Below are 20,617 nucleotides of genomic sequence, written 5' to 3'. Positions count from 1 at the left end.
GAGCGCACGCGCCCTACAGTGAAAATCTCTCCAAAACAAACAAACAAACAAACAAACAATGATTTATTTATTCACTTAATAATAATCATCCTGTTTAAAGTCAGTCGCTATGCAAAAATAAACAAACAGATACACAGTAAATACTATCATAGTCAATCTTATTCAACTGCCTAGAGACCAGGGTTAGCTGCCCAACATCAATAAAATTTAAAGCTGAGACCCAATAAACATTTAACAGTTGCAGAAGAAGAAAAATTTTAAGAATTCTTTTTAAAGCTTATTCTTCGCAGGTTTATTAAACTCAAGAAAGTGCCTGAAGCTTTAGTTTAAATTAGATTAATTTAACATACTGGAATACTTTAATATACAATAACTAGAGGTTAAATTTATAAACAGTTTCTTTTCTTTCCTTTTTTTTTTTTTTTTAATTTTTAAAATTTGCTACAGGGCACGTGAGCTCACCAGAGAGACAGAGAGAAAGTGAGAAAGCAAACCATCAGGCTCAGGACTCAAACCATGTCTAGCCATGTAGGAGTCCAGCACTTTAAACACCACACCACCTGCTGCCCCTATAAACCCAGTTTATAAATGTAGTACCCCAATTTATGTGACACACCAAAATCCAAGTAATTTGATCAATAGAATAAAACTATTTTTGGGGGACCAGAAGGTGACATGGTGGTTAAGGTGCTGTACACTCCTGCATGCTGACCACGGTTCAAGTCCTGGATCTGGTGGCTTGCTTTCTCACTCTCTCTCTCTGGTCAAATTAAAATAAATAAATGAATAAATAAAATTATTTTAAAAAAATAAACAAAACTATTTTTTCTTAAATTGCCAGAAGGCACATACTCTCACCAGAGAGGGAGAGGGAGAGGGAGAAGGTATCCTCCAGTGTGATTACACCACATAGAAACCACCCCACGTTTTTCTACCCTGTTGATATTTGATGCATGCATGAAGACATGTCTGGAATGTCTCTCAAGCCACCAGAGTCAGGATTCGAACCACAAGGTCAGCCATGGGGAATCCAGCTCCCCTAACCAGTAGGCCACAGAGTCAGCCTCCAGAATTACTATTCTAAGAATCTGTCTTATACAAATCTGTGAATTGGGGCTAGCAGGTGACACAGTGGTTAAAACGCTGGGCTCCCACATGGCTGACCATGGTTCAAATCCCAGATCCAGTGGTTTAAAAAATTACACCAGGCACACGTGCGTGCATGCCTAAAATCCCAAGGAGACAGGAAGATGTGGCCATCTCTTCTGGGCAGTGAGTTCTCCTTTTCCCTCTCTCTGTCTCTCACTGGTGAGTTCATGCGCCCTACAGCAAAAACCTAAAAAAAAAAAAAAAAAATCAAACGAACAATTGTTGCGTTACATATGTAGTTAAATTCATTTCAATCTATTATAAGCAAAAGAAATGTCTTTCCTCTAGTCTCAAGGGACAAGTGCTATAATGAGTCTATGAAGAATCTACCTGGTCTTAAGCCTATAAATTCAAATATTGTTGCTGCTGGAGAACCAGAATAGCAAGTAATTTCTGACTTTGTCAGACAGGAACATAAAGCCCTCAAGTCAAAACACCAAACCTTTTCAAGCACAAATCAGGACCCTGTACAGGATGACTATCTCGTGCAGTGGATATTCTCATTGCTAGCAGGCAGCTCTGGGGCCTTGCTACCCAAAGTATGGTCCTAAACAAGCAAACTTAACAACACCTGGGAGCTTGTTAAGTCTGCACACACTTGGACTCCACCCTGGACCAACTCAAGTTTGAGACGTAGTAGCTTGAGACGACAAAGGATTAGAAAAATTTCTTAAACGTGATAGAAACATTAATAGGAAATAAAGAGGCAAGACAAAAAAGAATGAATTAGTAAGTGGCTGCCTCTGTACCTGGAGGATAAATTCAGAATGAAATAATCATCAAATTCTGTGTCTAAAATGGTCCAGGAAAGAGCAAATGAAGGGGTTCCATTTGAGTATACAAAAAAATATTAAAGGGGTAGGGGGTCTAGTAAGTCTAAAATTTGTTTTCTAACCTAAAGTATCTTTTATCCCCCTCCTTTCTGTGAAAAAGAGAGATGAGAAAGAGGGAAAAGGGAGAGAGATAGAGACGGTAGTTTTGAGTCTCGTGGTGTCAAGATTCTCTGGCTCCAGCTTTCCAATGAGCAAGGATTATAGGTGCCATGCCCAAAGTTTTCATATTGCCTCCCATGCAGCTTCCAACCTCCCAAGTGGTGGCACCGCCCATGCAGCTTCATCTCTAGCCTAAATGGTCTTACAATTACTTGGAGCTGAAATAAAATGGACACGAAAAAATTAATAAAGAACAGCAGGACTCAGATCACAAAGCAGCTAGAATACCCTGAGAGAGAATATCGAAAAAAATAAGGGGAAGACAAATCATTTCTGAGCAACCCTGGCTAAATCAAAATGTTCCTGCAGGAAAGCAGAGTACCACACGAATGCAAGGCTGAAGCCAGACTCAGAAAGAATGGAAATGCCAGACAAATTCCAGCAACAGAAACCAGTAACTGACAGTAACAAGATTAAAAGTTACTAATTGTTAAGTATTAACTATGTTTTAGATGCCCTTTAATGAAAATAAACATGAATTTCAAGAAAGCTGGGTTATTTTCCTTTACAATCTTTAACGTTTTAATTTTGCAAAAGAATATTCCAGTCCGGCCCAGTTAAGTAACCTAGTGGTTAAAGGAGCTGGATCCCATGTGGCTGACCACAGTTCGAATCCTGGCCCTGGTAGCTTGAAAAACATGCCAGGCACTTGTGTGAGTGTGCCCAAAATCCTGACAGGGTGGAGAAATTGAGGAAAAGGAACTGTAGTGTGAATTCCATTCCATTTTAGGTATCAGCTTTCTCCCTCTTACTGTCTCTCTGGCAAGTGCACATGCCCTCTGGCAAAAAAAAAAAGAAGAACTGTTTTAAATAAAGAGCATTTCTAAGTCTTATTCATTTTCCAGATGAAGAGGCTCACACAGATTAATTTGTCCAACAAGTAAGTAGTAACTAGTAGAGACAAGAACTAAACCTAGTACTCTAAAAGTCTCTAACTTCTTTCCACTATATTATACAGTCTAAAGCTTCTTGAGAAGAAGTATTTAGGAGAACACAAAAAAGAAGTATTTAGGAGGATCAAGTCCATAATATACCGAATGGTGGTGCTGGAAGGATGGAGTACAATTAGGAAGCTTCGGTAAAAGTAGAGCGCCCAGTAAATTCTTGACAATGAGAACAGAAAACGAGGCAGATGTTTTTGGAAGAATTCAGATGGCACACAGTGTGTTGGGGTGGGGAGTGGAGAGAGGAAAAAGAGGCTCAACATTTTGAGCTTGGATGATTTGACAAAACGCTGTACCAAGCAGGGCAGTCAGTTTAAAGCAGTTTTCACTACAAAAGTAACCAGGTAACTATACTGTTTCAGGACATATGTGCTAAGAGAAAGCAAAGGGGCTACCCAATGATTTAGCTAAGTAAAAATCCATTATTCTTGTATGGCCTTTAACTCAGAAAAGTTAAGCAATTTGCCCTTTTCTTAACTGTGTTATTATCCCACACCCAACAGCAGTTCACAGCGTGCTGTCTCCCCCTGCCAAGCACAGTCCAGGAAGAACTGCCTTGGGAAGTCTGAAGAGCCAGGAGACCCTGAAACTCATATCCTGAATGCCTTCATGGTAGGGGTGGGAGGACACAGAACAGGGAGCAGGGCCACTACCCAGCAGGGTAATAAAGTCCTGGGCGTTTTACTACCTAAGGACACTTGGTTCTGGCTCCTACACAAAGAAACAGGTGATCCTGATTCTGGCTCTCACACAAAGAAATAGGTGATCAACTCAAATAACAAAGATTTGATTTTTCACTTATGACCCCAGGGGCATCGAACTCAGACAATCTGGGACCTCTGTTTGACAGAAATTACACCATCTTATAACGATCTATTTATGTGCCTAATTTATTCATGCTGTGATCCCTGAACCTAACCAAGCGCTAGCACTGGGACCTCCATTCGGTAAATGCTGAGTGAATCCATTTCTGTTCAGGACTTTTCAGAGAACACATGCTACTATCTCTTTCCGTTTTCAAAGTAATCTGTGCTCTCTTCCTCCCCCAAGGGAGATGTCCACGTAAGAAAACGAGGCTCCGGCCTGCCGGAGCGTATCCAGACACCCTTGGTAAACGCTATGTTCCCCTCTGTCCCCTCTGAAACGCTTCGCCCCGGGACGCCTATCCTGATACAATACAAACAACGCTTCGAGAACAGCACTCTCTCGGAGGCCTATCTTCCCTTCCTCAACGCAAAGGAAGCACTGCGAGGCGTCGGGACGCGTCCAAGGTCACCTCAGCGGGCAGAAGGGAACACTACTGACCCCGAAGAAGGCCGACTACGCCCTGCGTCGTGAGGAGGCTCTGAGGCTCCACCAAGCCTAAGCCTGGACCTCATCACCATCCACCGCAAGGTCACAGGGGTGCTGGGTTGCCGGGCGAGCCTCGCGCGGCCGCGGGGTCCAGGCAGAGAAGTCCTCACTGCCCATACCAGTGAGCCCACACCGACAAGCGTAGGGCTGAGTGTGGCCCGCACCTTGGAGGACTGGGCAGGGCAGGACGAGGGCCGTGGGCATAGGGGCCAAGAGAGGCAAGGACTACGGATGAGGCTCACCAGGGCTCTCGCGCGTATTCCTCCATCTTGGCTCCAGCGGCGCGAGCGATGCCGGGCAGGCTGGGCGGAGCCTGACCCCAGCGACGGAAGTGATCCCGGGAGGCGGGCGTTAAGGTCTATGGAGATTGGCTCACCGTTTGTCCCCGCAGCCAATGGGCGCCGGGACTCCTGGGGAAGTATGGGGCGGGGCATTGGCCCTGGGGCGGGGCTGTTTGAGCCCTAGCCCCGCCCTAGCCCCGCCCAGGTCCTCAGAGTCTGCGGGTCTGGGCCCTAAGAACCGTGAGCTACCAAGTGAGAGTTCAAGTTACCCAGTCACCGAAGGTTCTTTGTCCTGAGATGAGTATTATTCCGCTAGGGCTCACCAGTCTTCCTAAATATTTTTGGGGGTATTTTTGATGTCATTTGTGAATCTGTTATGAATTGGGAAGCTCTTACCAACTTTGTGTAGCTCCTTTAAGAGAAATGATACCTCTGTCCTTTGTCATCGTGGTGCCTGGACTGTAGTAGGTGCTCAATAAACATTTGTGAACCGGAACCAGATGGGCTGTTAGAGTGCTGTGACTGATGTGGGCCCTCAGTTTGAAGGTCATCACAACAGCGCCTTCTGCCACACCTCCCACCTGATGGTCACCAGAAGGGGTGAGGGATGTACTTTACCAAGAGAAGACTGAAAGGACTCAGACCCCTCGGCCTCTTACAGTTTGTAGACATGGAAACTCCAGTCATGCAATGTCTGCTAAAAGAACTTCTCTCTAAGCTAGCAGATGGTGTGGTGGTTAAGGCGCTGGACACCCACATGGTAGACTACAGTTCGAGTCCTGGACCGGTGGCCTGCTTTCTCACCTTCTCTTTCTCTCTCTCTGGTCAAATTAAAAATAATAATACATAAGGTTAACTAAATAATTTTAAAAAAGAAAAAAGAGGGGCCAGCAAATGGAATAGTGGTTATGTTGCTGGACTCCCACAAGGCCAACCATAGTTTAAGTCCCAGATCCAGTAACTTCAAAATCATACCAGGCACAAGATCCCAGGAGGAGAAGAGATTGCAGCATGACCATTCCTCATGGAGGATGATTTCTCACTTTCCCGCTCACTGTCTCTGTCTTCGTCTCTCTCCCTCTGGTGAGCACATATACCCTAAGGCAAAAACCTTAAAAAAAAAAAAAAAAAAAAAAAAGCTCCTCTCCATTCTGTCCTCGGGTTGACTTTAAAATACTTGTATATATTTGATTTATGGGAAAGTCCGTGTAATAAAAGCAGTCAATGAGACTGTGGGGAAGAGAGAGTTTCCCTCAAAAAGCTTGGAAATAGGTAAGGAGCTGACGTGAATCCTCCATAAAACCATAGATTATCAGTAAGCATGACTTGTATGTGGAAGAACAGTTCAAGCTAACCACCTAGTTTGATGTGTAATCATCTCGATTTAGATGTGTAAGTCCAGGCCTATTTGGAACATAGGACTAATTACAAACACTGATTAATTTTACAGGTTGACGAGAAACTCAGCGAGAATCTGATGTTTAGTCAGCACTGCAAACCCAGTGGGTATAAATATTTCAGCAACTAGAGATTTACAGTCTCACGGGGCAAGGGTATATTTTTGTTTGTTTCCCCTGGACCCAGCTCCCCTTAGCTCCAGCTACCTCCCTTTGCCTATTCATTATACAATGTCCTGATTATTATTTAGCTTTGGAATAGATTTCTTTTTTAAAAAAATAATTTATTCAATTTTATTTATTCATTCATTTATTTTAATTTGATGAGAGAGAGAAAAGAAAGAAAGTGAGAAAGCAAGCCACCAGTTCAGGGACTTGAACCGTGGTCAGCCATGTGGGAGTGTCCAGAGCCTTAACTACCACGCCACCTGCTTGTCCCTGGAATAGATTTCTATGTAGTAGAAATGGCCTGTGTCCATAACTACGTTTGTCCATTTAAGTGTTAATATTTGTTTGCTCATCTGCGAGCTTGGTTCTTTTGACCAACTACCAGAATAATCCGGGTTCTCCAGAGAACCAGAGAGGTATGATAGGTCTAAGTGGACTCACCTGATTATGGATGCTGTGAAATCCCATGGTTTGCATCTGCAAGCTGGAAACCCAGAAAATTTGATGGTGTCCAAGTCCAAAGGCTCAAGATCCAGGTGAGCTGATAATGTAAATCCCACCCAAGGGCAGGAGAAGCCAAGATGAGCAGTCCCAGCTCAGTAGTGAGGGAGGAAAAGAGGGCGAATTCTGCCTTCCTCTGCCTTTTGTTTCAATGGACTGAAGGATGGCCAACCACCTTGGGAGGCAGTTTTACTGAGTTCCTCAGTTCAAATGTATTCCTCCTCTGAACAACTCTTGCAGATACATCCAGAAACACTGTTTATTCTGTATACCCTGTGGCCCTGTCCCGCTGACTCATAAATGTAACTGTCACAGGGATGAGCCTGAGCCTCTGAGTTTACACAGCTGAAGTCTAGACTGTAGGCTGTGGTTACCCACTCACTTGTTACAGCAGTCCCTATCCTGAAGAGTCAGCTGTTCTGGGAGGCCCTGTTCACGTGACCAGCAAACAATCTTAGACTTCTCACTTTCTGCTCTCATTGATTCATTCATTTATATTTCTTCATCAAAGTAATTTTATTATTTATTTTTAATTTTTATTTTATTTATATTTTTGGTTTTTGCTTTAGGATGTGTGTGCTCACCAAAGAGCGAGAGAGCGAGAAAGAGGAGGAAAGTAAGAAATCCCCCCGGGGGGGGATGGCCACAGTACAATCCCTTTTCCTCCAGTCTCCTCTTGGAATTTTGAGCATGTATACACATATGCCCAGCATGATTTTTCAAGCTGCCTGAGTCCAGGACTCAAACAACACAGCTGGCCATGTAGGATCCAGTGCCTTAAGCTCCATGCCACCTACTGGTCCCCAAATTAATTTTTTTAATTGGCATATAAAATGACGGGACCAGCAGTTAGCGTAATGTCTATGTCACTGAACTCTCATGTAGCCAACTACGGTTTGAGTCCCGGACCCAGTGGCTTAAACTCATGCTGGGGGCATGTGTCCAAGATCCCAAGAGGAGAATGAGGAGAAGGGATTTTGGTGTGGCCATCCCCCCTGTGGGGGTGATTTCTCGCTTTCTATCTCTCTCTTTATGTCTTTCTGGTGAACACATATGCCCTATGACCTATAGCACAAACCTCTCCAAAAAAAAAAAAAAAAGTCATGTATATGGGGCCAGCAGGTGGCATGGTGGTTAAGGGAGCTGGGAGCTGCACTCCCATATGGCCAACCACGGTTCAAGTCCCAGACCTGGTGGCTTACTTTCTTGCTTTCTCTCTCTCTGTGTCTCTCACTCTGTCCCTCTCTGGTCAAATTAAAATAAATAAATAAAGTTAAATAAAATAATTATTTTTTAAAAATCCTCTTAAAATATTATGTATTTGCCATGTACAACATGGTATTTTGAAGAATATGTACATTGTGGAATGGCAAATGTATACTCTCACAGTTATTTTTATGGCAAGAACACTTAACATCCCTTTCTTAATGTTTTTCAAGAACACAATATTGGACCAACTGGTGGCATGGTGGTTAAGGGGGCTGGGTCCCACATGGCTGACTGTGTGGTTCAAGTCTCAGACTCGGTGGCTTGAAAAACATGCTGAGCACGTGTGCATATATGGCCAAAATGCCAGGAGGAGAATGCCAAAGAAGGGATTGTAGTGTGATTATCCCCCTGGGGGGTACTTTCTCACTTTCCCCCTCTCTCTGCCTCCACCTCTCTCCAGTGACACACACACCCTACAGCAGAAACACCCACAATATATTGTAATTAATTATAGTCATCATGCTGTACAATCTATCTGTTCTCTTTTCATTGCAACAGATGGGACCAGCAGGTGGTGCGGTAGTTGGGGCACTGACTCCTACAAGGCAGACTGCAGTGTGAGTCCCGGACCTGACAGCTTGCTTTCTCACTTTCCCTTTCTCTCTTTCTGGTGAGTGCACATGCCCTGTAGCAAATTTAAAAAATAATAATAATAGATAAAATTAATTTAAAAATTGCAACTGATAAGAGGACATTTATGGCTGACCTGGCCTAGGATTGAGCCTTTGTTGGCTAGAGGGGGAAGATGCCACCCCTTCCTCAAAAACAGTCATTTCCATTTGGTACCAGGGTGCTGAGTGAAGAAACCGTCTAGAAGGAGAGATTGTACTCGGATCCTCTCCTAGTGAATTTTAAAGAAGTCTAAGGGACAGCGGTGGCCCTCACAGAGGAAAGGTTCATGATACAAAAGACTGCTAGAAGAAAGCTGTGGAGGCCCTCGAGAGAAAACTCACCGTAAAGTGAGAGGAGTTCGAACTGCCGCCTCGGCACGCTAGGCGTCTTCTGTTAGAACTTAGTTTTCTGAGGCCAGACCACAGTGTGGTGGTTGAGGAGGTTGGATCCTTCCTGACCGACAGCATGGTTCAAGTCCTGAATCTGACAGCTAGAAAAACATGCTTTGTGTGTGTGTGTGTGTGTGTGCCCAAAATCCCGAAAGGAGGAATGAAAGAGAAGGGATTGTGGCTTTTCCCCATGGAGCAAGGGGTACTTTCTCATTTGCTCTCTCGCTCTCTCTCTCTGTCTCTCTTTGGTGAGCACAAACACCCTCTAGCAAAAAAAGAAAAACAAATTTCGTGTTCTGGGCCCAGCGTGGGACTGCCACAGCACATCCTTGTTGTCTTCTACGTTTGGATAAATACACACGCTGATGTTCTGACAATGACGAAGTCACCTAAAGACACATTTTTTAAAAAGAATTATTTATTTAATTTTATTGAAAAAGAGAGTAAGAGAGGGAAAGTGAGAATGCAAGCTGCCAGGTCCAGAACTCAAACCAACATCAGCCATGTGGGAATCTAGCACTTTAACCATTTTGCCACCTGCTAGCCCCTAAAGATGCATTTATTTATTTATGTATTTCCTTTTTTTGAATTATTTCATTGAATTTATTTATTATTATTACTTTAAAAAAAAAATTGGCCAGAGAGAGAGAAAGGTAGAAAATGAGAACGCAAGCTGCTGGGTCCAGGACTTGAACTGTAGTTAGCCATGTGGGAGACCAGTGCCTTAATCTCCATGCCACCTGCTAGTTCTCACCCCATTTTTTTTAGAATCCCCATAGGGCATGTGTGTTTTCCAGAGAGAAAGAGACAGAGACAGCAAGAGGGAAAGTGAGAAATCACCCTACTGGGGGATGGTCACACCACAATCCCGTCTCCAATCTTCTCTTGGATCTTGGGCACACACACACAGGCACCCAGCATGAGACTCAAGCCACTAGGTCTGGGACTCGAACTATGGTCAGCCATGTGGAAGCCAGCAATGTAACCACCACACCATCTGCTGGCCCCAAGACACATTTCTTGAAACATGTCCCCATCAGTAAGGGATGCATGATTGTATATGAAATAAGATAATGCATGCGAAGTACTGGGTGGTATTGGAAAATTGCAAACACTCACTAATGCTTGCTATGGTTATATATGTTCATAAATTAATAAATATCAGGCCGGCCCCTTGGCCTAGTGGTGACCATACTGCCATCTAGCGTCCCCTGTTGCATCTCCCCAAAGCCCAGGTACTTCTCTTTTGAGGCATTCTGCAGACTTTTAATTCTTGAATATGTTATTTGTAGTAATTTGCTTAATAACTGCGTCTCTGGTAGGACAGATGCCCCTACAAAGGCAGGGACCCACTAATTTGGTGTCTTCAGTGCCATCCTTGCTCTTAGAACACTGCCTGACATACAGCAGACACTGGATAACTACATGTGTACTGACTGACTGGCTCATTGGTTGCTGCCTTAAAAATGACAAATCCTGCCCCCAGCATTCTCCAAGCCCTTCCTCCACTGCTCCTCTTAGCTCTTCCTGCTTCATGCTGTCCTCCAGTTCCACCAGTCAGCCCCACACCCCTCCCCAGCCTCAACCGAAAGTCGGACTAGCACACATTAAATGCCATGGCCAAGTTTGAGTCCCAGACGATCCCTGGGCTCAGCAAATGCTGATCAAGTGACTGTCTCTCTCTCTGGCTTAGGATGGAAAGACGCCAGGAAAGATCGAAGCATCTACCCCGACGGGTTACACCAGGGCTTCTAGAAGGGATTTTGTGGCAGGAGGGAGGGGGGCAGGAGATTGAATGTCTCTGTGACTCGCGAAGGGCAGCATGATGGATGAGCAGTGGAAAGCCCTTCCATGAGACACGCCAGACCTGCTGCAATAGTATCACTCCCAGGAGCCCAGAATTCGATTTCCCTGTGGATTTATAGGGGGCAGCCACCTGCTGGCTCCTCCTGGCTGCTGCCGAAGGAGGTCTGTCTGCAGAAGACCCAGCAGATGAGAACTGAAGGAGGTTTAGACCCTCTTCCCACAAGCTTTCAGCTTCCTGCAAATGGACAGCACTTTGAGAGTTTCCTGACTTCTGCAGATCCTGCTCTCTTCCCAAACAGTCTGCTGCTTTTCAGTTTGGATACACAGTGCGACAGATTTACTTCCTCTCTGTCTATCAAGAAGAGGTTGAAGGAAATTGAAGCCTCTGACGCTCCACATTCAGCCTCTCCTTGGCAGAAGAGAATGGGGAGGTGGGGAGGCTGGGAATAACAGCCCCTCATCTTGAACTGAGTGTCTTTCCTGGTTCTGTGACCACCTGGAGTCCCCCTGCACATTTCCAAAAGCAGTAGAGAGGAGCCAAAGACCCAGGCACTGACCACGTCAACATCCCCCCCCCCCCAAGGTTGGGGGGGGGACCCCCCCCCCCCCAAGGATGGAGGAGTGAAATAATGTGCTTAAAAAGGGCATGCTTAGGGCTGGCGGGTTCAGGAACCCTGTGGCCTCATCCCTGCTTTTCTGGCTCTCCGTAGCTGTGATCTGCTTCTGCCAGCCTCTGCATTTTTGTATCTTTTTCTCATTGCGTGGCCCCCTTGTCTTTAAAAGGCTAAACTGCTCTGTACTAAATTTGGTCACGCAGCGCTCCAAGATTCCCTGGAATGTCCTCAAGTTTCAAACAACTCTGACAGCGAGGCAAGCCCGCCCCCGGGCGTGGGGATTGGCCTCTCCTTTCCTGGCCAGGCAGTTGGCAGGTCTTATTGGCCGCTGTTTAGACCAGCCAGGGTCCACTAGCCCCTGCTGCAGGAGGCTGCGTCTGTTAACACTGCAGCACCTGTGGCGCTCCAGGGCCAAGGAGTGCAGTCCTCTGCCGGCCAGCGGGGGGTTCACACACAAGGCCACTACTCCATTCAGATCAGCTCCCCCCTCCCTCCCCTGCACACCAGGACCCCCAGAGCCTGAGGCAAGAGCCCCAGCCCATTTTGCCAAGATGTCCAGGGTAGCCAAGTACCGTCGGCAGGTGAGCGAAGACCCCGACATCGACAGCCTGCTGTCCACCCTGTCTCCAGAGGAGATGGAGGAGCTGGAGAAGGAGCTGGATGTGGTGGACCCGGATGGGAGCATCCCTGTGGGACTGCGGCAGAGGAACCAGACGGAGAAACCATCCACGGGCGTGTATAACCGGGAAGCCATGCTCAACTTCTGTGAAAAGGAGACCAAGAAACTCCTTCAGCGGGAGATGTCCATGGATGTGAGTGAGCACAGCTCTGCAGGGAAGGGGAGGGAGGGGGGCTGGAGGCCCTGACTTGTGACGAGGGTGCTTCTTCCCTTAGAAAGGCAAAGAATTTGTGCTTGTTGGCAAAAGAGTTAAAGCTTCAGAACTGGTCACTGTCCATTGAACCAACAGTGGGAGCCTCTTACCCCTAATTTCTGTTTTATTAGCAGCAGTCAGATGTGCTGGAGGAATTCAATATCCCACAAGATCACATAGGGCCACTAGTTGAATGGGGGCTGGAAGGTATCCTTGAAGGCTCACTGTTGCATTGACTCCATTCTGGTCCCTCCATACCTCCTTTTCCCTGATATTCACCTCATCTTATTGTGGGGAGGGGCTAAAGGACAGAATGATGTTTGTAGTCTTCTGCCAGTCACTCAGGAAGAGAGAGCTAAGCCCTTCTTAGGGACAAAGAGGAGAAAGACTCACTTTTAAGCCCCCAGACTCCATGGGCATCTCATGGCACATGGACAATGGAAGAGGCTCAAGGGCAGACAGGTTTTCCAAAGCAGTGGGCTGGGGGCCAGGGACCTGTGGGTAGGAAACATGTCTTAACCTGATAGCTTCAATTCTTTTCCCAGGAAAGGGAGGGAGGGTATTTTTGTTTTGCATTTTCTAGAGGAGCCTCTTGAGGGATTATCCCGTCCTTATTTTGAGTATTTTACCAGGAGGGGAAAAAGGAGGGAAAAGGAAAAAGGGAAACAGTCTGTTTCATAAGCATCTGCCCACATCTAGGATGGGTTTAAGCACAACTTGCTTTCTGGTTTTCTGGATTGGCATAGAGGAATTATTTTCTTCACTTGCATTCATGCATGAGTTTTCTTTGGACAAGCTAGATTAGCTCCAAATGAGTTATAGGATCCCTTTGTCCCAGGAAAAGTGTCTAGTGGGATAAGTGTTAAACCTCGGCTAGTTCTCGTCTTCTAGTTAGTCATGTGTCTTGTGCATTCTCTCTTACTTATGAATTATTGCAAGAAAAAAGTAAGTCTCAGTTCTCATCCTTTGTTGTAATTCCATGGAAACTGAGGTACAGAGTTACAAATGACATGTTCGTTCTCACAGAGAAACTGAGAAAGGGAATGTTATCATCTGAAACTTCTGTGGACTGTCTGGCTGGGTATGAAATTATGTTGCCCTCTAGTCAAAGAGCACATTGATGGACACATCCCTGACTCCTTGAGTGTAGGGATGGGGAAGTGAGGAGGAGGAGAGAAATAGGTGCAGCAAGGTGAGTAGAGGAGCTGGAGCTCTGTCTCCAACCCTGCTGCCCCTGGGCCCATGTTCAAGGCTTCACCAAAAAGTGTTGAGTGTGAGGGAAGCCTGAAGGCTCAGGAATTTATTGTCCTGATGCACTGATACAGCGTGATGAATACCAAAACTTTTATGGGAAAAATATTATAGGACTTACTGTGAGGGCCTGGTGGTGCTCAGAGAGCTATTGGGAAATGGACAGACAGAAATGAAATGCAGCCAGTGACTTCGGTGCCACTGGAAACCCCCCAATGGGACCCCAAATGTTTACTCTAGAGTTTGGCTCTACCTTTCTCTTCCTCCCAGTGCCCAGGCTCTGTGCCCATCATTGCCTTGTGTCAGTAGCTTCTCATGCTTAGAAAGATACTCCCAAGGCTGAAGTCAAACAAAACACTGAATCACAAAGCCTGATGTTTAGGCTACAGGGAGTGTGATGGACTCTCATGCTCCTGCAAATGTCATTCTCATAAGCCTTTTTTTTCCCAGCCTATTAATACCATGACAAGCCTCTCCGCCCTGGTCTACTCCCTCAGCTCTGTTTCTGCAGACAGAGCTGGTGAGTTAGAGAACAGAGGGCAATGTATGTGTGCTCACATGTGTATCTTTGGTATAAGGAGACACCGTTGAGACCATTTAACCCTGTGGAGCTAGGCTGTTCTGGTCACTTGTCCTTCCTCTCCTAACCCAAGGGCATAATGGCTGGCTGGAGTTTGGGGTGTATAGTGAGCTGCAGGCAGAGTTCATCTCTGTAACTCTGGGCAAGTGGGAATGAAGCCTGAAAAGTGACTTTTTAAAAAACATCATTAGCGGGGCTGGCAGGTGGCATGGTTAAGGTGCTGGACTTCCACATGGCTGACTATGGTTCAAGTCCCGGGCCGATGGTTTGCCTTCTCACTCTCCCTTCCTCTCTCTCTGGTCAAATTGAATAATAATAATAATAATAATAATAATTAATTCTTTAAAAAAAAAAACACCATTAGTAAAATAGTGAGTGCATGGTGAAGAGCTGGGATTTAAGTAACAGGAAAATCTGGCTTGCATATTATGCCTCTTACAGTCGATATGACTAAGTGACTCACTAGTTAGCTAAGTCTCAGTTTCTTCATCTATTAATATAAGCTGAGGACGATAGTACCCATCTCATAGGATCACTATGAAAATTAAAATGTTATTAAAAGGATAATAATATAAAGCACTTAACGCAGAGCTTGCCATGTAGTAGACACTCAAGGAACGGCAGCTCTGGAATTAATTCACTTGGGTCAAGGAACCCAGAAATTGGTGAAGTCTCTACCCCTGCCTGTGTCCTCCTTTCCTTGGTCCCTTCCCTCAGTGGCTGCACAAGCCAGGTTTTATCAGCGGCCAGAGTAAATGAGCACACCCTGGCTACTCTGGGGGGGGCCAAAACATGGCGGACGCAGATGCAGACGCAGGCGCGGACATGAAGAGCAGGTGGGACTCAGGCTGCCGGGCTGGCTAGAGCCCTCCCCACCAGTGAGAGTCCAGAAGGCAGTCATAACAGAGAGTGACTGTGAGCCTCTGTCCCTCGACCCGAGGAAGAACCACAGCGTGAGCGTTTACTGAGAGTAAACGTACCAAGTATGTCCACCTTCTCTTATATTGAAGCCTCAGGATACTTGGGAGATAGTTAATATGTGTTTTAGAGAGGTTTTTGCTATAGGGTATGCATGCTCACCAGAAAGACGGAGAGAGAAAGCGAGAAATCCCCCCCCCCGGGGGGGGGATGGCCATAATACCTTCTCTTCCATTCTCTTCTTGGGATCTTGGGCATGCACGCATGTGTGCATGCACACGCGCCCAGTGTGAGTTCAAGCCACCAGGTCCAGGACTCTAACCATGGTCAACTACATAGGAATCCAGTGACATAGCCATTGTGCCATCTGCTGGTCCCAAGGAGGTAGGCATTTTTTTAAGAATTATTTTATTTAACTGTATTTATCATTATTATTATTATTATTTTCATTTGATCAAACAGAGACAGAGAAAGAGAGAGCGGGAAAGTGAGAAAACCAGTCACCAGCCCCAAGACTCGAACTATGGTCAGCCATGTGGGAATCCAGCGCCTTTAACCACCACGCCTCCTGCCAGCCCCAGAGATAGGTATTTTTATCCCCATTAGACAAGAAGTAAGCCTCAGAGAGGTTGAGTAACTGTCCCACCGTCACCCAGCTAATCTGGCCTGCCTGATGTTGAGATCTGTGCTTCCTCCTCTCTGCCTGCTAGGGTGCAAAAAGCACAAAATGCCAGTCCTTGAAGAACGTATAATCTAATCAAAGGTGCACAACACGTACAGCTAGACCCACCAGAGAGCAGAGTCAGGGCATCAGCTGTGGCCGTGTGTTGGCGGAGGGGCACTGGCTGTTTCAGGCCAGCTGAATGCGTGCTCCCACCCCCACGGGTAGGAACAAAACTGGTAAAACCAAGCGTGGCTCAGGGAAGATAAATCCTGACTAGACACTGCATGGGCTGAAGGGATTTTTTATTCATTCCTTTTAGGGGTGTTAATGGTATTGTGGTTAGCCTTTTTTTTTTTTTCCTGTTTTAGTTTTTTGTTATAGGACGAGTACACTCACTGGAGAGAGGCAGAGAGAAGAAAACTGAGAAATCACTCCCCAACCCCCACCTCACAATCCTTCTCCTCCATTCTTCTCTTGTCATTTGGGGCATACATGCACATGTACCTGGCGTGTTTTTCAAGTCCAGGACTTGAACCACAGTCAGCCATATGGGATCCAGGTGCCTTAACCTCTGGCCACCTGCTTGCCTTGTGACTAGATGTTTTAAATGGTTCTTGTCTCTTGTTCATAAATACCGAAATATTTATGAGAAAAGTTTATTAGACTAGGATAATTGCTTAAAAGGAATCTGGCCGGGGTATGTATGGAGTAAGATTGGTCACATGGTGAAAACGGTTAAACTGGGCTATGGGTCTGCATGGGTGTTCACTACACAATCCTCTCTACTTTTATGTACTATTTTCTCTACTTTTATGTCTACAAGGGGATTTTTTTTTAATTCACAGAAAAATGGAATTAAAATACGAGTTATTTTGGTGTCAAAAAATGTGAAATATATGCACAGTTGTGTCATAATATGCATGTTCCGTGAACTTTTTAAATATTTTCTTTGAAATTTTCCATAAGAAAAAAAAATTCTAAAAATAGACCAAAAGTGGGATGCAGGCCCAGTTTGGGTCTTTAGCTCTGGCTTTTCTTGGAGGAGGGGAGCCCAAGATTCATTCTCTGGTGATCTCCAGGCATGGCTAGGCCCCTGGTCTGAACATTCCAATGCTACTCTATCTCAATTCCCTGGGACATCACTTTTTTTTTTTTTTTTAAAGTTTTGTTATAGGGTGCGCGCAGGAAAAAGAAAGACAGAAAAAAGGCGAGACATCATGCCCAGGGGCATTGGCCTTGCCACAGTCTCTTCTCCTCCATTCTCTTGAGACTTTGGGCGTACACACAGTGTACACACCTGGCATGTCTCTCAGGCTGCTGGGTCTGGGACTGGAACCATGCAGTTGGCCATGTGGGATCCAGCTGCTTTAACCACCATGCCACCAGCTGACCCACCATCACTTCCTTTTTTTTTCCAGGAATTATTTTATATATTTATTATTTAGAGGTTTTTAGTCATAGGGCATACATGCTCGCTGGAGAGAGAGCAAGATAGAGACAGAGGGAAAGTGAGGAGTCACCCTCTGGGAGGATGGCCACACTGCAATCCCTTCTCCTTCATTCTTCTCCTGGGATATTGGACACATGAGCCCAGCGTGATTTTCAAGCCACTGAGTCCAGGACTTGAACTGCAGGAGAAATCACTCCCCAACCCCCACCTCACAATCCTTCTCCTCCATTCTTCTCTTGTCATTTGGGGCATACATGCACATGTACCTGGCGTGTTTTTCAAGTCCAGGACTTGAACCACAGTCAGCCATATGGGATCCAGGTGCCTTAACCTCTGGCCACCTGCTTGCCTTGTGACTAGATGTTTTAAATGGTTCTTGTCTCTTGTTCATAAATACCGAAATATTTATGAGAAAAGTTTATTAGACTAGGATAATTGCTTAAAAGGAATCTGGCCGGGGTATGTATGGAGTAAGATTGGTCACATGGTGAAAACGGTTAAACTGGGCTATGGGTCTGCATGGGTGTTCACTACACAATCCTCTCTACTTTTATGTACTATTTTCTCTACTTTTATGTCTACAAGGGGATTTTTTTTTAATTCACAGAAAAATGGAATTAAAATACGAGTTATTTTGGTGTCAAAAAATGTGAAATATATGCACAGTTGTGTCATAATATGCATGTTCCGTGAACTTTTTAAATATTTTCTTTGAAATTTTCCATAAGAAAAAAAAATTCTAAAAATAGACCAAAAGTGGGATGCAGGCCCAGTTTGGGTCTTTAGCTCTGGCTTTTCTTGGAGGAGGGGAGCCCAAGATTCATTCTCTGGTGATCTCCAGGCATGGCTAGGCCCCTGGTCTGAACATTCCAATGCTACTCTATCTCAATTCCCTGGGACATCACTTTTTTTTTTTTTTAAAGTTTTGTTATAGGGTGCGCGCAGGAAAAAGAAAGACAGAAAAAAGGCGAGACACCATGCCCAGGGGCATTGGCCTTGCCACAGTCTCTTCTCCTCCATTCTCTTGAGACTTTGGGCGTACACACAGTGTACACACCTGGCATGTCTCTCAGGCTGCTGGGTCTGGGACTGGAACCATGCAGTTGGCCATGTGGGATCCAGCTGCTTTAACCACCATGCCACCAGCTGACCCACCATCACTTCCTTTTTTTTTCCAGGAATTATTTTATATATTTATTATTTAGAGGTTTTTAGTCATAGGGCATACATGCTCGCTGGAGAGAGAGCAAGATAGAGACAGAGGGAAAGTGAGGAGTCACCCTCTGGGAGGATGGCCACACTGCAATCCCTTCTCCTTCATTCTTCTCCTGGGATATTGGACACATGAGCCCAGCGTGATTTTCAAGCCACTGAGTCCAGGACTTGAACTGCAGTTGGTCGTGTGGGAGTCCAGCACTGTAACCACTATGCCATCTGCTGGCCTCTATTATTATTATTAATTATTTTAATTTAACCAGGGAGCAAAAAGGGAAAGTGAGAAAACTAGCTGCCAGGTCTGGGATTCAAACCATGGTTGGCCATGTGGGAGTCCAGTGCCTTAGCCACCACGCCACCTGACAGTCCCCCACCATCACTTCTTTGTAACTATCTACTTTCTTGGCAGTCTCCCCCACCAGCTTGCACGCTTCTGGAGAGCAAACTGTTACACAAGGCCCAGTGTGCGGTAGGCCCTCAACCTGTGTTTGCTGAATGAATGTTAACAGAGTGTTGGTTACATGAGGCTGGAGGTGGGGCTTGGCAGAATCGACCTGTTTCTCTCCTTCTTTGAAAGGAGCAGATCTCCTGGCCAGGTCAGTGTGGCTCCACGCTGGTCCTGTGAGAGCACTCCTTCTGCCCAGGTGGGAGACCAAGCTCCTGGTGAGTGTGTGACCAACAGTTCTCTGAAACTCTTATCCTTCGCTCGGGTTTCAGGAACTGGATCCCAAGTCAACTAGTGCGTTCTCTTTCCTTCCCAAGTGGGAAAGAAAAGCTCCAGCCTGCCTCCCCTTTCGTCCCCAGCAGCGGGCGTTACCAGGGCTGGGGATTAGCACCTGCACCCAGCCAGGCATAGGGGCACCGAGCTGGGGGGGTGGAGGGAGCTCTTTTAGGTTTTCCCTGGAGGCAGACTTGAGAAGCAAACCAAGGCACCCCACTGGCCAATGACTGCTGGGCAAAAACCTCCTCCTTCCCCGAGCCACCCTCCCCCACCAGGCTTGGTTCACGGCTCAGTGTCCACGGTATCTCTGCAGGGACGGGGGTATCAGTGCCAGGCAGGCATGGGGCCGGCGGCAGGAACCCTCGGAATGCCCTTTGCAGAGGGCTGGGACCTCTCAGGAGTGCACTGAGCAGCACGGCTCAACGCTTAGGGAGATTAACCCTGCCCAATGCACACCCAAAATAGCTCTGGAGGCCAGAGAGAGAGGGCAGAAGAGGTGATGGGGCCTGTTGACCTGGGCAGGCAAAGCAGACCCAGGGGAGCGAGATGAGTTTAAAATCTCTCCCTGGATGAAAGTTGTCTCCACCTAGAGACTGAAAAAGCAACTGTTTCTTAAACTATATGGTGGGATTCACAGTGTAAGTTTTTGTTCTTCTTCATATACATTTTCTTCTGTATGTTTAAAATTTAGTTTTAAACATTTTGAACAAAGGCCAGCCCTGTGGTCCAGTGTTAAAGGAGCCAGATCCCACATGGCTGACTGCGGTTCTAATTTCGGTGTGTGTGTGTGTGTGTGTGTGTGTGTGTGTGCACGCCCAGCCTCATGGAAAGCTGGAGACTAGAGATTCTGGGAGCCTCACTGTCCCCAGGCTGGGGTAGGAAGGTGAGGACGAAGCCCTCGTCTAACCTCTGTACTCACCCCTAGCCTCTGCTTCTTCTCCCAAGAACCCCTGGACTATCAGTGTCAGACAATGCCATCATGTCCACAGTTGGCCCAGGGTGTGCAGAACCCGAATGTAGCACACGAGGCAAGGTATACAGCACACACACACACACACAGAGGTCAAGGGTGCGGTCCTTGGAGATACGCAGGCTACACTCATGCACACACAGCCACACGTACACACAGAGCAGTGACAGTGAAGGGGCAGAGGGAGAGCAGATGACATTCGGCATGCCTGTCAAGCTGGAGAAACAGGGAGGTCCTGAACCAGAACCCCCAGGCCTTTCCAGATCGGCCTCTCATATCAAGTCTAGTGGTTTTAGCCGACCACTTTTGCCACAACTGCAAACAAAAAAGAATGGTCTGGATTCAGAGGACAGAACCTGTTCCCCTCGAGGGCTTGTTAGCTTCATGGCAGTGCTGGGGGGCAGAGCCCGTGGGCGTTTGGAATCAAATAGGCCCTGGTTTGAGTTCTGCTTCTGTGCCTCACTGACCCGGCGAGCTGGAGTAAGTTACCTGAAGAAGGAA

General features: G+C 46.2%; 2 protein-coding genes across 2 annotated transcripts in view; one reads left to right on the top strand and one right to left on the bottom strand.

Moving 5' to 3' along the window:
- Positions 1 to 4,779, bottom strand: part of TIMM17A (translocase of inner mitochondrial membrane 17A) — a 19,327-nt gene extending 14,548 nt beyond the window's left edge. Inside the window, exon 1 of the mRNA XM_006159136.3 lies at positions 4,681 to 4,779. Within this exon, the coding sequence (XP_006159198.1) occupies positions 4,681 to 4,706 (26 nt within the window). The 5' untranslated portion in view covers positions 4,707 to 4,779. The remainder of the gene's footprint in view (positions 1 to 4,680) is intronic.
- Positions 4,780 to 11,771: 6,992 nt separating this feature from the next.
- LMOD1 (leiomodin 1) overlaps positions 11,772 to 20,617 on the top strand; it is a 53,536-nt gene continuing 44,690 nt past the window's right edge. Inside the window, exon 1 of the mRNA XM_006159135.3 lies at positions 11,772 to 12,287. Within this exon, the coding sequence (XP_006159197.1) occupies positions 12,027 to 12,287 (261 nt within the window). The 5' untranslated portion in view covers positions 11,772 to 12,026. The remainder of the gene's footprint in view (positions 12,288 to 20,617) is intronic.

The sequence above is a fragment of the Tupaia chinensis genome, unplaced genomic scaffold (assembly GCF_000334495.1).
Source record: "Tupaia chinensis unplaced genomic scaffold, TupChi_1.0 Scaffold000627_1, whole genome shotgun sequence".
Taxonomy (NCBI): domain Eukaryota; kingdom Metazoa; phylum Chordata; class Mammalia; order Scandentia; family Tupaiidae; genus Tupaia; species Tupaia belangeri.
Note: the sequence above shows the minus strand (reverse complement) of the source record. Positions and strands in the feature narration are given on the sequence as shown.